We start from the raw sequence: 17,335 nt of genomic DNA, 5'->3' as shown, positions 1-17,335 counted from the left end.
TGCTTCTTTTCCATGTTACAAATTCATGTCTTGTCTACCCTGGAAAACTGTAAGGTGACTGAAGAGCTTGTAAAATTCTGGCATCACAAAAACTGTTTTTAGTTTGCTTTTAACAAACACCTATTTAATTCCAATGACTAATGGACACTCAAATACAGGATGTCTGTTAAAGCTGCAGCATCACTATCTCTTTAGTTGAAGTATGAGCATTCAAACATCCCAGACCTCCAAATCATCGTTCAGTAAAAACAGGAAAAGACAAACTAACACTAATATTTGTAAAGTTAGGTCTTTCTTTATCTTTATATAAAGCTTTCTAGTTCTTTTAAGATAATACTTTCCATTTTTTTTATATATATCTCCTTTAATAAATGGGGAGGGCGGGAGAGGGGAAGAGAGAGATAACGTAGATGAAGGGTAACATTTTCAAAAATGCCTAAGTAATGTAGGCTTGTAAGTCCCATTTTACTAATGAATCCTAATGAAAGTTAATGGGACTTAAGCATTTTTGAAATCTTTACTCTGTCTTCACAATTATCTGCTATTCAAAAAGGACATAACCAGCCTCTTCAACTGTTTAAAAAAAAAAAAAGTCCACTAAATTTCAGGTATTAGACTGAAGTGAACAAACAATTCACGCTCATGCATATTTTTAGTTTGAGTATCAAACGTTCTGTAAATAGCCTGTAATTTTAAGTGATCTAGGATGAGCTCTCCAACCCAAAAGCAAGCTCTGAATCCTAAAGTATGAAGTAGATGTCTACTACAAGATCTAGCTACTTTTATACTAGATATCAAATTTGATTCTGAACCCCAGATGAACAGAAACCCCATTAAAATGTCTGATGAACCAAAATACATCTTTGACTAACTTCTTACTATTAGCTTTGCATCAACTTTATGATAAAAATATGAGCTAGTAATTTGTGTATTCTTCCTTTTTTTGCTTATCTTACCAATTCCAGTGATCTCCTTTTTGATCAGCTGCAACTCCATGTGCTGAATTTTTATTCTTACTAAGAGGAAATAAATTTTTCCAACAATCACATCCTTTAAGTGATACCTTTAGGAGAACAAACACAGCTTTCAGTTAAAGGCTTACCTAATACACATGATTTTAGCTAGAGTTTAAGAAAAAAAAATATACAGGTGCATCATTTTTATTGCTGAAACTAAACCGAACAGTGCCCTTCTGCTAAGGTGGGTTTCCCAACCACTCAAGTGAGGCTAGAACATCCCTACCACTACAGATTCCAACTGAGAATGCACTACAGTAATCCAAATAGCATGATTTCAGGAGCTAAATCAAAGTCACTAGCAAGTTTGCAGGAGACTGAATGTTAAAGCACTGAAAATGGCATTTGGCAACTACTCTGAAAATCAAGTCTTTACCTTTATGATCAATCATTGCGTTTCCAAGCCTCTAGGATCTTTAAAAAAAAGCTCATAATGCAAAAATCATTATGATAAGTCATCTATATTACATCAAAGGTTTCTCTCTTCTTGATCAGTTTGAGTACTTCTATTTGTGTATGTTTTGAGTCATACTTACTTTGACTTGTTATATTCAAATTCTATATGCAGGCAGTCTTCAATGCCTACTTCCATTTTAATAGAGTTGTTAACATCTGGGTATGTCGCAAGCTGGTGAACAATAAGATCATATTCTTTTACCAAGTCTGACAGTCGTCTTACTATTGTCACTTTAAGAAAATACCTACAAAGTAAACAGTAAAGTTGAGACTCAGTTATGCATGTTATACTGTTTTTATGGATAAAGTTGCCATGGTGACACTAATTAAATAACTAAAAACCAAAATAAGACAACAAGGGTAATTTTATATTCAGTAATTATACATTTCTTTTTAAAAGCAACATTCTACAGAATTTTATCCACTGATTTACTTACTAGCTACTCAAGTCAAAACCTCGGCAACACATGCCTCTAGTCTCATTTCCTTTAGTCATGTTGACACTAGAGATGTCAAGCAATTAAAAAAAAATTAACTGCAATTAAAATTGCACTGTTAATAATAGAATACCATTTTTAGAAATATTTGTGGATGTTTTCTACATTTTCAAATATATTGATTTCAATTACAACACAACACAGTGTGCAATGCTCACTTTATAATATAAATATTTGCACTGTAAAAAATAGTATATTTCAATTCACTTAATAAAGTACTATAGTGCAATTTCTGTCATGAAAGTTGACCTTACAAATGTAGAATTATGTACAAGAAAATAACTGCATTTAAAAATAAAACAATGTAAAACTTTAGAGCCTACAAGTCCACTCGGTCTTACTTCAGCCACTCAGACAAACAAGTTTGGTTACATTTACAGGAGGAGATAATGCTGTCCACTTCTTGTTTACAGCGTCACCTGAAAGTGAGAACAGGTGTTCGCATGGCACTGTTGTATCTGGTGCTGCAAGATATTTATGTACCAGATGCACTAGAGATTCGTATGTCCTTTCATGCTTCAACCACCATTCCAGAGGACATGCTGATGATGGATTCTGCTCGATAACAATCCTAAGCAGAGCTAGGCACGATTTATCGTCTTCCATTTTCTTCATTTGAGTCAGATGCACAACATCGAAGGTGTTGATTTCTTTTTGGTGTTCAGTTTTGTTAGTTTCTGCATCAAAATGGCTCATTTTAAGTCTCTGAAAGCATGAGCTATCACACCTTCATCCTTCTAAGAATTGAAGTGGCCATCTCAAACTTGGAAACATTGGTCGAAGTGTCCGAACTATTTTTAGAAATCTCACATTGATACCTGTCGTTTGCATTGTTATTCCGCAGTTTGACAGTGTTCTTAACCCAGCACATGGTTGTTTGATTTTCATGAAAATTATGGAGGCATCGTCGGTAAAACTGATACAGGAGATATCACATCCACCCTCCCCCACAAGGATTTCAGTACAAATCTATTAATGCACATTTTTTTAAACGAATCCGCTGCAGCAGCTAGAAGCATGTTCCTCTGGAATGGGTGCAGTGAGCATGAAGGGAAATATGAATTGATTCAGTAATTCTGGCACGTAAATCTTGCAAAGCCAGAAACAAAAGTGCCATATGAATGCCTGTTCTCACTTTCCGGTGACATTGTAAATAAGAAGCAGGCATCAATGTGTCTCCCGTAAATGTAAAACAAACTTGTTTCTCGTAGTGATTGGCTGAAGAAGTAGGACTGAGTGGACTTGTAGGCTCTAAAGTTTTACATTGTTTTGTTTTTGAGTGAAGTTATGTAACAAAAAGAGCTACATTTGTAAGTTACACTTTCACTATAGAGATTGCACTACAGTACTTGTATGAAGTGAATTTTATTTTTATAGTGTAAATATTTGTAACAAACACTACAAAGTCAGTACTGTACACTTTGTGTCATAACAGAATATTTGAAAAATGTAGAGAAACATCCAAAATATTTAATAAAATTTCAATTTTGTTTATCAGTGTGAGAAATCATGATTAATTTTTAATCACAGTTAATTTTTTTAGTTAATTGCCTGAGTTAATGCGATTAATCAACATCCCTAGTTGATACATATCAAGAATCAGAGTGCTGTAAACAAAAATCCTCCTTATGTTCTCAAATACAAGGATTTCCTTGATGAACATCACCAAAATAGAAAGTAGACTTGTTCTTCAAAATAGCATGTCAAATGTTATTTTCTTACCTTATGCTCTTTGTTAACAGGAAATAATCAAAACACCGTGCTTGAGAAAAGTGTATTTTATTCATAAGTTAACTTTAAATTTTAAAAAGGGGACATACAGCATCTTGACAGCCCCTACAACAGAGAACTGGGTTTATATGACAGAGCTGAAGATATTTTTGAATTCGCAAGACATCTTGGTATGACAGACTTGGGAGATGAGCACATATTGAGTGGTATAAACCTCCATGTGATTCTGATGCTTCCAAAGGAGATAAAAGCCAGCTACCAGAATTTTCCCCTTAAGTCCTCTGAAAAAGCATGTCGCTTCACGTGTTCTATTGGAATCAGTCAGCACTTGAGAAAGCATCACCTTATAGAAGGGCTGAACTTCATTAACAGGTGAAATGAAAGAAATACCAACCCATTTTCTAGGTGGGAATCTCACTGTCGATCTAGAAAAAAGTGCCATTGTGAGTGTGAGCACAGTAATAGCCTTCAATTCCATGTACAGAGTTTTGGAGAAAGATACACATTTTAGTTCTCTAACAGTGTTAATTTTATGTTTACAACTTAATGGGAAACAGACTTGACAGAATTACCATTTTGTTGAATGCACACTCAGCCTGTTTTACATATAACCTAACAGGATATTTGATTCTCGTATCAAATTTCATAGAATCTTCCCATTTAAATGCATATTTTCATACCTCAATCTGACATTGGCACCAATGTAGGATTCATATGGCTTCTCAACTTGCATAAACTCAAAGTCATAACTTCTGCTTTGTGTCAGTTCTCCTGGTAAGGCTAGTTCTTTCACTAGGTTTACAAATTCATGAGTATTGCTTTTGTCATTGAAGAGTTCTGAAATTGAGAAGCAAGAAGTCAGAGTTTATTTAAAAAAACAAAAAAAAAAACCACACACACAAAATGTTGAAGTGAACATCATTTGAAACTTCTTTTTCTAGTTCTACTCTGACTGCTGGGAGTAAGGCGTGCGAAGGGGGAAGAGACAGTAATTAAATTCACCTCTAGATCACCGGAATTTAAAAATACATTCAGCAAAAAGGTCAGCAAACAACTAGGCCAGAAAGGTAAATGATAAGATAGAACGAAGAAAAGGCCCCAATTATCACAGATAGTTAAAAACAAGAAAGAAATGTGTGTGTTGAACCAGTAATGACCCAAACCAGCCAAAACCTGGTTTTTAGCTAAGTTGACAAGAGGCAATGACATCACTTGTTTGTTAAAGGGTATAAAAAGACAAGCTCTTAGATGGTTTATGGCTAATACCCGCCTGAAGTTGGAGCCAACCAATCTGGATCTAAGCACTTCTGAATTTACCCTGTATGTATTTTGATCGAATGTTTATACGTGTTTTGTTACTGTTCGGATGTAGTAGAATACTTATTATTTAGAGCAATTGTACAAAGACCACTGGGCCTCTGGATTTAATAACGAAATTTCTGGTTAGATGAGTGTCCTAGTAACACCATACATAAATATTACAGAATGTTGGAATTAAAGTCTCCATGTCCACTTAGGCTAAAAGACGACAATAAGCAACATTTGGAACAGGACTGGACCAAGTAATCTACAAAAACTGCTAGAAGGTACGTCATCATTACTACCAACCTAGATAAGTTCAAAACAGTCACTTAGGTCCAAGTTCTGTCATACTGTAAACAGGCACACACCAACTAATGGAGTTGCATGCATTCCAGGACTCACTGTGACCCTTAGTGTTTAACGTTATTACTGTATTTTTGTGCCACCAAGTCGTCACATAATACACAGTAATAACTTTGCAAAACCTCCCAGGAAAACCATTTCTACATGCAAGTTGTTCTTTATGATTCAGAATTGTAAAGAAATATGGTCAGCTAGTAACTATCACAAGGAGTTAAGATTTGACAATTTATTCAAATTTAATTAATTCTCCCTAGCAAAGAATTAAAAATAAACTCATTACTCTAAGTAGGCTCACATTTAAATATACCACAACCCAAGTAATAAAGCATCATGAAAACAGCTTGTTAGAAATACAGAAGAACAGTATTTAAGTGACAGACACATTTGTAACATGCAAAAATAGTTACTAAATAAGTGATCATAATTAAAAGAATATTGTGAAGTGTATTTTTTTCCACTGGGCAACTGTTTAATTTTAATTATACTACTTCATTATTTACTACTAAATTTACAGATGTATTTTCTGAGGCAGGGAGAATACTTTTTTGTATAAGTCAGAGAGGCTTTATTGTAAGCAGAAGATACAGAATTTCATAATAAATCTAAGGTGTATATATTTCAGGTATTTTTGGGAAAAAAGCTACCATTAGATCTTTGAACCTAACCAAATGATGCAGGTTCTTCACAATTTTATAGTTTCTAAATCTGAATGAAAAAAAATGAACTTCAGTTTAATGCAACGTTACCAGGCAATTTTATAGGATCTCTGCACTTTATGTTCAGTAACAGTACGTAACTACATTTTAGAAGAAGACTCGAAAGGCCACAGATGTATTTTTAGAAAAAGGTAATTATAGGCCATTACCACCCTTTTCTTTTCCTATACCTCCTTTCCTTCTAAGTCAAGGATTAAAGACTAAAAAAGTAATGCAGGCCTGCACAGCAGGTACATGCTTGGCATTTTTGTTTGATACACTAAAGGCGACATGAGAAATAAGCAAGAGATGAATCTTTGGATGCTATTTTTCATGCGATGGGCCACTTGTGTTTTTAAAAAGTCTAAATTTTCCTAGATTTTCATTTTGAGTATGCAGATTAAGATTGTGAACACGGTTCTGCAGTGATCGTGTCAGGCAATAAGTTGTGTAAATGCCAAGCACGCTCTCTGGTTGGCCATAAAATGTTTCTCCAGATAAACGGACTGGTGAAAGGGGAAAAGAGGAATACTGCTGCTTTTTCCAATTTCTGACCAGCACAAGTAGCACATTACTTCAGAGTTAAAATGACTCAGACATTGTCTTACTTCAGCACTTGTTAACCACTATCTTGATGTAATCATGAAGACTGAGCCAGAGTGCTGACAGTCAAGAATGTAAAGTTCCATAAATCACATCTACCCACACCCCACTGGCCGCTTTAAAACTCACCAATTTGTCCTACAAATTCAATTCTAATTCCTTGGTGCTCTAACCTCTTTCCAGGTTGTTTAAAGGCTATGTTCACCTGAAAAAAAAAAATATAGTAGTTGGAGGCTTTTGTACTTTTTAACTGTAGCACAGCAGGTGTTCACTTTCATTTCCGGACAAAGATCAGTTATTTGGTTGTGCCCAGAAAGATCTCTCCTTCCCTCCCCTGTCTTTTTTCACTCCATGATTTCTAAGCGTTTAAGCTTGTGTATTGCTTTTAAGGGTTATATGCAAGAGGATGCATTAAGGACAGATAAAGACTGTTCAAGGGAGTGTAAAATTGCCATCAAATTAGCAATGCTTCATTACAGGATCAGAAATTTAGCTGAACTGCCAGAAAGTGTCTCTTATTTAGAGTAGTCATTTGACTAGACAACTTTTCCTTCCTCCTTGTACAACATTCTTGAGGACTAAAACCATTCCAGGAGAGAACAGCCGTGAGGAAAAGATCTTTACTGACTTCTCACAATGTAAAGCATTCATACAAGTGTTTAAACTATTGAAATTTCATTGGGATAGCTCAGTGCTTTGAGCATTGGCCTGCTAAACCCAGGGTTGAGAGTTCAATTCTTGAGGGGGCCATTCCGGGATCTGCGGAAAAAAAAAAATATATACACCTCTACCCCGATACAACTCTGTCCTCAGGAGCCAAAAAAAAAAATCTTACCGTGTTATATCGAACTTGCTTTGACCTGCTGGAGCACCCCGCCCCCCCGGAGAGCTGCTTTATCGCATTATATCCAAATTTGTGTTATATCAGGTCACATTATATCAGGGTAGAGGTGTAGTTGGGGATTGGTCCTGCTTTGAGCAGGGAGTTGGACTAGATGATCTCCTGAGGTCCCTTCCAACCCAGATAGTTTATGATTCCATCACATTTAAGTGACTATTTCACTAGTTATTAATGCATCTAAGAAAGGAAAGATATATCAAAGTGAGCAGTCACTCAGAGTAGGTGTCACAAGTAGATAGGCTTGGGAGATATCATTATTTATTCTCTGTTGTAATAACTGAGCTCAAAAATTTACTGTAATAGTAAGCTCAAATGTAAAAAGCATCTGAAAAGTTCATAAGATGTTACGTTAACCTATAAACAAATGTTGATGGGGAAAGAAAAAAAAAAAAAAAGATACAAGGGAGGAGACAGACTGAATTAGTCTAAACAAAAAGGTCTCCTGACACAATTCAAGGTATGTGTTGAAATCATGCTTGGTAGAAAGAAAGAGGCAGAACCAGAAATTAATGAACCAAAATTGGTATGTCAGATATTAGGACTATTAGTGGACAAAATAATGAGGGGATGAACTATGCAATCAACTTTCCCTCTCCCACCACCTGTTTGGAGTTCTTAAAAGGAGACTTTGAAAAGAACATCTCATTTCAATGCATTTTAGCTTCTCAGGTCTTGTCTCTTCCCAACTCATGGCCTCATCCTCCCCGATCCCAGGAAAGAAGGAGCTGATGAAAGGATTTTCTTCCCAAGAGGAAGGCCATCAGGCCTTGTAAATCATCATAACATCCAGTCCTTGGCCAATCAGCAAGGATACCCAATTGCCAACAGGACAGTCACACAAGATCTTGTCTCCTATTCCTGTAGTGTTATTTTCTGCCCACTATTTCCTTCCTCCTATCATCTCTCTCTCTCAGCTCTTCATCAAAACCTGAAATCAACTGCGCAGCATCATCACAGCGAGATGAGTCAGCCACAACCCATCCCAGCTAAGGAAAAAAGGACCCAACCAGATGATGTCCCTTGATCAGAATGTAAACCATGGTCCATGCAACAGGTGTCGTGTGTCCTTGCCTACCAAAGCATTCATTCGTAACTAGCCAGCCATCCAGTGATCCAAAATCAACAAAAGTCGTATTTCCCCCACCTTTTCTAGCTTGTATCTCCTTCACCTTGTGCCTGTTAAAAACTGGAGAAGTGAATACCTTTCACAAATCACTGAATAAAATTATAACCTCCCTTTGCATCAAAAACAGCTGATGAAATTGAGATTGATTTTTGCCTCCATAAAGGGGAGACATTTTAGCAGGTTAAGGTTTTTGTTTTTCTGCATAAATTACTCAGTTGCAATATAAAGGCTTTTTATTTCTTATGTTTGATCAGTAAGCTTTCAACTTTAGAATGAATGCTTTTGGGTATTTGCCAGGAAGCCAAGTGAACCATGGCCTCTACAGAAACAACCCTAAACTTTGTATCACTGTTTTAATGTTGGACAATAAAAGTTAATCCTTTAACTCTTTTGACCCTGGAGATTAATACCATCTCTCTTTCTCTGCTCCCTCTCCCTCACAATCAAGAAGCTGCCAAGCGGGGCATCAAAACCCCATGGAGAAGAAGCCAAACCTGAGGATCTCAGAACTCATGGGCAAGAATTCTTCTCTAACAAACATGTTGCCAACTATAAAAAAATGTAACAGATTACAGTAAACTTTAAAAGTACTCTTCTAATTCAGTATTTAAATAATTTTTGAATACAAGTTATTTTATTAACAAACTTCTGTTTTAAGGAATGATGTAATGGCAAGCTTACGAGTTGTTTCATTAAAACTCTAAAACATGACAGGGTTAGAATGGAGATGCATTTGATCTTGTTTTCCTGAAGAGAGCTCAGCATTAAAAAGTTTGGAAAACAATGTACTATATTAAGTTGGTCCACCTGAGTGCTGAGCTTTCTACCCTTTCCCAATTCCCTTGCAAAGCCTTGGGCAAGTCTGGCCTCATGCCAGTCCAGATGCCTCACTTCTGTCCCTAGACTAAAAGGAGAAGAAGAAACTAGAGTTTGAGCAGCCCCCAAATCCTCTCACCACCTCTTCTGATTTAGAACATAATGCCTTAAGCAGAGTTGGGGGGCGGAAAACATTAGAAGAACTGGTGAGAACAACTCTTTTGCTAACAAATTCATATTACACAGCTGCAATAGAATTTTGAATTGACAGACAAGCCTATGTATTGGCAGAAGCATATCAAAACAAGTTAGACACGAAGTTCTCTTGTGCCCCAGGTAGCACTGCCCCAGCAAATTCAAGGACAAAAGCAAGCAAGACTAGACCAGCTGTGCTTGGTACCTAGATCTATACTTTTTGCTCATTTCTCTGGCTAAGGCAAAGGTACACATCAAAGCCCAAAGGGCAATTCAAAGATGGCAGCAAGACACCATGATCTGTGATACTACAGTTTGGCAAATTTGTTGACCAAATGGCATATTAACCATGACTAAGATTTTAATGCCTTTTTTTTTTAAATGCGCCTTAGAGACTCATGGCAGCCCTATATACCTCCAAACTGAAATATCATTTTGTGCTTTAAAAGAAACAGATCATACATTCTACTGTTCACAAAAAGACTATGTTCCAAGTTCCCTATGTGCATGACAGCTACTGAAGTTTGTCTAAATGAACACTGAAGCCTGGTCTACACTACGCGTTTAAATCGATTTGAAGAGCGTTAAATCGATTTAATGCTGTACCCGTCCACACTACAACGCTCTTTATATCGATATAAAGGGCTCTTTAAATTGATTCTGTATGCCACCGACGAGAAGTGTAGCGCTAAATAGAATATTAATATATGGCGGGGGGGGGGGCAGTTACAGTTAGTGTGATGGAAATCGACATTATGGCCCTGGGCGGATATCCCAACAGTGCACCACTGGACCGCTTCTGGACAGCAATCTGAACTCGGATGCAGTGGGCAGGTAAACAGGAAAGCCCCAGTGAACTTTTGAATACATTTCCTGTTTGCCCAGCGTTGGAGCTCTGACAGCACAGTTGGCATGCAATCAATCTCACAAAAGAGCTCCAGCATGGACCGTAGGGAGATACTGATCATGATCGCTGATATGGGGAGACAAATCTGTTCTACAGAGGCTCCGTTACGAACACGAAATGCCAAAGCGTTTTGAAAAAATCTCCGGATCACAGGGCTGCGTGACAAGCGGAACAGGAAGCCAGAGACTCAAAGCTGGATGCTCATGGTGGAGAGGCGACTGAGGACTCCTATCCACAGTCCATAGCAGTACTCTGAAAGTATTTGCAATTCTTGCTGACTCCCAATGTCTGTAGGTCAAACACAGGCTGGCGTGGCTCAGGAAACAGCTACCTAGTTTTCTTCCCCCACCCACCACGTGAAAGAAAGGAAAGAATAATTTCTTTGACTACTTCAATGTCACCCATGTGTACTGAATGCTGCTGGTAACCGCGAGCTGCAGCAGGGAAGAGCAAGTATCGCCCCTCCTCTCCCTCTCCCCCTCCCCGGGGTAGATGGTGCAGCAGGAACTAGTAACCGTCTCATGAATATCTAACATGTGACACTAGGCCAACATTGCTGCTTACAGTCCTCGCGAGATGCAGACAGAACGGCTAATAACTGCTTCACATGAGCACTGGGGGCTTCGCCCCTTCGCCTTTCTGTATAAAGAAAAGATTCTGTACTGCCTGGACTGTCATAGCAGCAGATGTCTGGGTCTCCTCCGCCAACACGCTTAAAATGTCCTGCCTGGACTACTCTGCCGGGAGGCTGCTTCCCCCTCTTTTATGTCACTAAACACTCACTGTTTCTTATTCCTGCATTCTTTATACTTTCATGACCCAAATGGGCAGGACACTGCCACGTATCCCGGAAGGTTGGGGAGGGAGGGAAGCAAGCGTGGGTGTGTGCAGGCGACCCCGTGACTACTGACACGAGCGCTGTGGCTCGGATCACACTGGTCACAATACACTAGTCCTCTATTCTAGGCCAGGACTGACTTTTTAGAACCATAAGGTGAGGATGACTCATCCCAAGTGAGTCAATCGCCAATTTTTGCTTTTGCGTTGCGCCCCCGGCCATTTCAGCCAGGGGCACTCATGATAACAGCGGACAGTACAGAGGAGGAGAGCGTAACCGTCATCCTCATGCCAGTTTTCTCCAGGCAGTAGATGGATACAGAAACGACCGGTAACATCTCTGCTATCATTGCGAAACCACTGAATGCTGCTGTGCAGCGCGGGTATCGCCTCTCTTCCGCGGCCATCCATCCACAACGGTGCCGCGAAAAAAAAAAAAAACGCCTACGGCTCCATGTGCCGGCTTTGGGTCTTGCCAGGGCATCCAGGGGAAAACGGCGCAAAAGGATTGTCACTCTGATGTTTCCGGAGGAAGATAATGAACTGGGTGACTTTACCAGAACACCCGCGATCAATAATGATTCAACCCAGATATCCCAAGGGGCGGGGAGGACTGCGGGGAAACTATGGGATGCTACGGGAAGAGCTTACCCACAATGCAACGCTTCAGAAATCGACGTTAGCCTCGGACCATGGACGCACAACGCCGAATTACTGTGCCTAGTGTGGCCACATGAAATCAAATTTATAATATCAGTTTTATAAAACCGATTTTAGCTAATTCGATATTATCCCGTAGTGTAGACGTGGCCTCAGTTTGCAACAAACTAGGCAGTAAGACTAGCGCACACTAGCATGTCTGTGTGTACACTACTGCTGCAAACTAGCAGCTCCCTAATACACTTTAATCTACTCCTGTTTTATTAAAGTGCACTAAGGAACTGTTAATGTGTGGCAACAGGGTCCACATGGACATAGTGTGGGCACATCAGCACAGGGCAGATTTACATCTCAGCTTGCTCCAAACTCAAGTGTTTATTTAGACAAACCCTTAGACCAGTGGTCCCCAAACTTTTGAGGGTCATGCCTCTCATTCCTCCATCCGCACCACCCTGGAGTCAGGGGGAGTAGTAGGGCTGCAGCAACAGATAGGGATAAAGGGGCTGAGGCTGGGGCCACAGCTGGGGGTGGGGCTGGGGCTGCAGCCAGGCTACAATGGGAGCCAGGAGGCTGGCCTCCAGCCAGGTGCATCGCCACTCCGAGGCTGGAGATGGGGTCAGGCGCAGGGCCAAAGCGGAGCTTGGGTCAGGGTGGGGCTCCCTTTCCACTCCATAGGGGCTGGCCCAACCCACCACACCCCCCTGAATGTTCCTCTGAGTCCTCCTCCCCCAGGGGGCATGCCCCACAGCTTGGGGACCTCTTCCTTAGACACAGATATGGATTTATCATGGCACTTAAAGTTAGCCAACTAGATGACAGTTCCACAGCCAAAAAGACTCTTTACTTTGACCATCATTGTGCGGAATTAAGGATTACCAAGGGAGGTGGAAGAGATTCCTTCCCTTAGGTCATCTGGCAGAGTCACTGAGATTCCCCTTAAATGCTTAACTTTAGAAAAAGCAGCAAAGAGTCCTGTGGCACCTTATAGACTAACAGACGTATTGGAGCATGAGTTTTTGTCAGTGAATACCCACTTTGTCGGATGCAGTTTTGTTAGTCTATAAGGTGCCACAGGACTCTTTGCTACTTTTACAGATCCCAGACTAACACAGATACCCCTCTGATACTTTAGAAACATTCTACTCACAAGCCAGAGAAGCCTGGCTACTGCCCAGTTTAAGATGTGAATCCTGTTAGGTTAACTGTTTCCCCACAACTGAATCTAGACGCATCTCCTGTGGATGTTAGTCCCTAAAGCACACTGTGCTGAGATTTATTTTGTTCAAGTCTAGTAAACGTACATCCCTCCTAGTGGGGAAATGAGCTTGCAATGCTGGATGACAATTTAAGAGAATCCTGGACCAAAAAAAAAAAAAAAAAAAAAAAAAAAAGTTACTGAAATCCCAGCCTACTGTCAATTTTAATTATTTAAAGGCGACTTATTGGTCTTCATGAGTAAAGTGTAAGCTGAGCTGAAGATCCTCTGATCTACTACCAGATGCCACTTCAGGGCATGGGATATAACTTCAGGATGTATAGAACAAGCAGGTAATTGATGTCAAAAGACTACTGCTTAAAAAAAAAAAAAAAAAAAAAAGACACACACACACACCACTGTGCCTTCTTGGCCTTCCCCTCTACCAAGTTCCAAAGAATACCGCTTCCAACAAGAAAAACCATTCCGAAATCACAGGGATGCCTTTGGTTGCACTGCCCTCTTTAGAGGAAGAGGACAAGAGATGAAAGGAAGCAGCAATAGGCTAACGAACATATAAAACAGAGGTTCCCATTAATTGCCACAGTAACTAATATGAACAGCCCTACTGGGTCAGGCCAAAGGTCCATCTAGCCCAGTATCCTGTCTTCCAACAGTGGCCAGTGCCAGGTGCCCCAGAGGGAATGTACAGAACAGGTAATCATCAAGAGATCCGTCCCCTGTCGCTCATTCCCAGCTTCTGGCAAACAGAGGCTAGGGACACCATTCCTGCTCATCCTGGCTAATAACCACTGGAAGAACTAAAGTTTACATTAGTCACAAGTAGGTATAGAACACAATTTTCTGACCTTTAAGAACAAATGCAGGCCAGACAATTAAGCTGGTGTTCAAGCCAGTTTACCTAACCAAGAAAAACTTGTCTCATGTTTGATATCTAGTTTCCATTTAAGTGCTACAAGAAAGTAAAATAAATTATTAGAAACACACAGGTCTTACCTTTCCTGAAATAGATTCACCATCATAGAAGAGGAAGTGTTTTTCTATTTTGCCATCTTCAGTTTTAATTTCTGCTGTTTTTCGTGTTTCTGCATCATTAAGAATAATGTCAATCTCACAAATAGGACCAAAAAAGCCTCCAAGAAAACTCTGGAATAAAAAATAATTTTTCAGATCATCACAGGGGTAAAGATGACTGTATACAATGCATATTTCTTTATTTTTTTTGTGTGGCTGCGATGCTAATTAAAGCCTGGGGGATGAAAGTATGTTCCCCATTACAGAAATTCCCTGTGTACTGAAGGACAGATCTAAAAATTTGAGCTGTACATCTGCTAACTGAGAATATGCAAATCACTCTATTGGGATGTTTAAAAAGTTATACACAAGTAGTTTCATAATAGCCACATGGGACAGTACTCAGTTAGCAAATAATTAAAAGATAAGACCAGTAGTAAGCTGAACAATGAGCAATTCACAATAGGAATAAGTAGATAGTTCTAGTACCCCAATTATGATCACCATTAAAATTACATATGACATTTGGTTCTTCCATCTTCAACAAAACAAAAAAATTTCAGACACTCCTAATTATTAGTACAGCAACTTTCCACTGAAATTTGATCGTTTTAAATCAAAACTTGAGAAATCCAGATTCAAAAAACAAACTTCTGAATTCCTTACAATTAGGAAACTGGGACACACTATGTAGGACATTGTAATAAACTGTTTATTGGAGTAAGAGCAAATAGGCCACAAACTGAAAGACCTGGGAGAGGAGCTACAGGAAACACAGCAGAACTAGAAAAAGATGCTTTTTGGTCCAAGACTATGCACCAAACTCTGGCTTGAGAAGGAAGGAAAGGAACATTTCAAATTATCTGTGACTGCCCTGAACAGAACTTTCTGGATGCAAATCACATACACAAAACTAGATGTTGTCCCTCACTGTCTTCTACTGGGTAAATTTGGTATTCTTCAAAGACTATACGTTCTCATTCTATGTAAGATCTTTAATTGTAGTGTAGTGAGATAAAACTTATAGAGTTGGGACAAAGTCAAAAGAAGAGAAGAGGTACTTTAGCTAAAATCTTAAATGAAGTATAGAACTAATGATGCAAGAAAGCTGTTCCAAACAATAGGCACTGCTGAGAAGAAAACCCTCACCTCAGCAAGAGTAACACTATGTGGGGAACAGAAAAGACACAGGATCGCAAGACAGGCTGAAGCAAGGACATAAAAAGCAATTTTGATCTTATAAAATGTTAAGATACACAACGCTAAATAAAAAAAGAAGTCTCTGTACTTTGTTTCTACTTAAGCTTGTTACTCTGGCAAACTGCCCCAACACACTTCACAAAGTGTTGTGCACAATTCCGTAAAAGAAAGCTAAAAGCTAGCCAGTACTGAGTGGAAGTCTCAGGATATGTATACACTACAGCTTACATCGGTACAAGTTGTGTCACTCGGGGGCGTGAATAAGTCACCCCCCTGAACTACAGAAGTGACACTGACCTAAACGCCGGTGTGGACGGTGCAATCTCAGTGGCATAGCTTCTCCCATTGACATAGTTACTCCAGCCTCCATGAGTGGCAGCAGGTAAATTGATGGGAGAACTCTTCCACTGTTGGCTTAGAATGTCTGTAAGCTCTGTAGCTTACACATAGGCTGCTTTTTGAGATTTAGGAGTCTAGGCTAAGGAGGGGCTTGCATCTAACAGGGAAGTCTTCCAAGTCTGTGCTGAGTAGAGATTTGCATTCACAGGTGGAACATCAAAGAAGCTTGCTTTGTGACTACATCTGTTTTCTGATATTCAATTTCCAGTTAAATTAGTTATTTAGGAAAAATTCCCAAATTATTAGTATATAAGAAATATGTTTAACACTTCATTGCCTTTTCCAGGAACGTGTTCACATTAATCCTTAAACATGCAGTACTGCTTTCAAAGTGTAATCAGCAATTACATCTATCAAATTGAAAGAGTGTCTATTGAGTTTTATGCACATGTACCGCTAAACCAAAAACAGATTACATTCACAGCACACAATCTAAAAGGATCCCATAGCACAAGAGTTCTTAAACTTCATTGCACCGTGACCCACTTCTGGCAATAAAAGTTACTATCCAACCCCAGGATGGAGGACCGAAGCCTGAGCCCAACCAATCTCTGCCATCCCAGAGCAGGGGGGAGCTGAAGGCCAAGGGCTTATACCCCAGGCAGGGGCTCTGTAATCTCAGCTCCACTGCCCAAAGTAGAAGCCCTCAGACTTTCGCTTCGGCCTCACAAAGTCTAAACCAGCCCTGGCGACCTCACTTTGAGGTACCAACCCACAATTTGAGAACTGCTGCAGTATAGCATGTCACAAATTATAGACAGAGCCACTAAAACGCAGTCACGATAGAAACTGAGGGTATGGCTACACTTGGAAATGTGCAACGCTGGGAGTTACAGCTGTGCTCGTACAGCTGTGTAGGAACAGCGCTGCAGTGTGGCCACACTGACAGCTACCAGCGCTGCAGTGTGGCCACACTGACAGCTACCAGCGCTGCAGTGTGGCCACATTTGCAGCATTTGCAGCGCTGTTGGGAGTGGTGCATTGTGGGCAGCTATCCCAGCGTTCAAGTGGCTGCAACGTGCTTTTCAAAAGAGGGGGGTGGGGTGGAGTGTGACAGGGAGCGTAGGGGAGACAGAGTGCATTTTTGGAGCAGACACTGTGACAGCTCCCTGCCTTGCAAATTCTGGCCACTTCCCCCATCCCTCTCTCAATCACTCTTAAATGTAAAAAGGCTTCAGACCAGATAAGCAGCTTCTCTGACGGACTCCCTCCCCCCCGCCATGCTGTTTGTCTCCTCAAGCAAACAGCTGTGAACATTCCAAAGCCTCAGCTCGGCTCGCTCGCTGGAGCAAAGAGCAGCTGTGTTTGGTAGCTCCAGGGAGTACCTTCCGGTTTGTTGTAGACAGGAATTCTGGGATACCTCTTAATACCCTGGAGGCCAATAACAGCGCTGGTGAGTGT

The 17,335-nt window shown here is 40.0% G+C and overlaps 1 protein-coding gene and 1 long non-coding RNA gene across 2 annotated transcripts in view; one reads left to right on the top strand and one right to left on the bottom strand.

Annotated features, from left to right (window-relative positions):
• Positions 1–17,335, bottom strand: part of VPS26A (VPS26 retromer complex component A) — a 27,889-nt gene that overhangs the window by 4,933 nt on the left and 5,621 nt on the right. Inside the window, exons 2-6 of the mRNA XM_075072609.1 lie at positions 14,318–14,467; positions 6,793–6,868; positions 4,381–4,537; positions 1,553–1,717; positions 957–1,063 (exon numbers count right to left, since the gene is read on the bottom strand). Coding sequence (XP_074928710.1) covers positions 957–1,063; positions 1,553–1,717; positions 4,381–4,537; positions 6,793–6,868; positions 14,318–14,467 — 655 coding nt within the window. The remainder of the gene's footprint in view (positions 1–956; positions 1,064–1,552; positions 1,718–4,380; positions 4,538–6,792; positions 6,869–14,317; positions 14,468–17,335) is intronic.
• LOC142047799 (uncharacterized) overlaps positions 13,466–17,335 on the top strand; it is a 163,020-nt gene continuing 159,150 nt past the window's right edge. The window contains exon 1 of the long non-coding RNA XR_012657057.1: positions 13,466–13,496. This is a non-coding gene — a long non-coding RNA (uncharacterized LOC142047799). The remainder of the gene's footprint in view (positions 13,497–17,335) is intronic.

This window comes from Chelonoidis abingdonii, chromosome 15, assembly GCF_003597395.2.
Source record: "Chelonoidis abingdonii isolate Lonesome George chromosome 15, CheloAbing_2.0, whole genome shotgun sequence".
Taxonomy (NCBI): Eukaryota; Metazoa; Chordata; order Testudines; family Testudinidae; genus Chelonoidis; species Chelonoidis abingdonii.
This window is presented reverse-complemented; position numbering and strand designations above follow the sequence as displayed.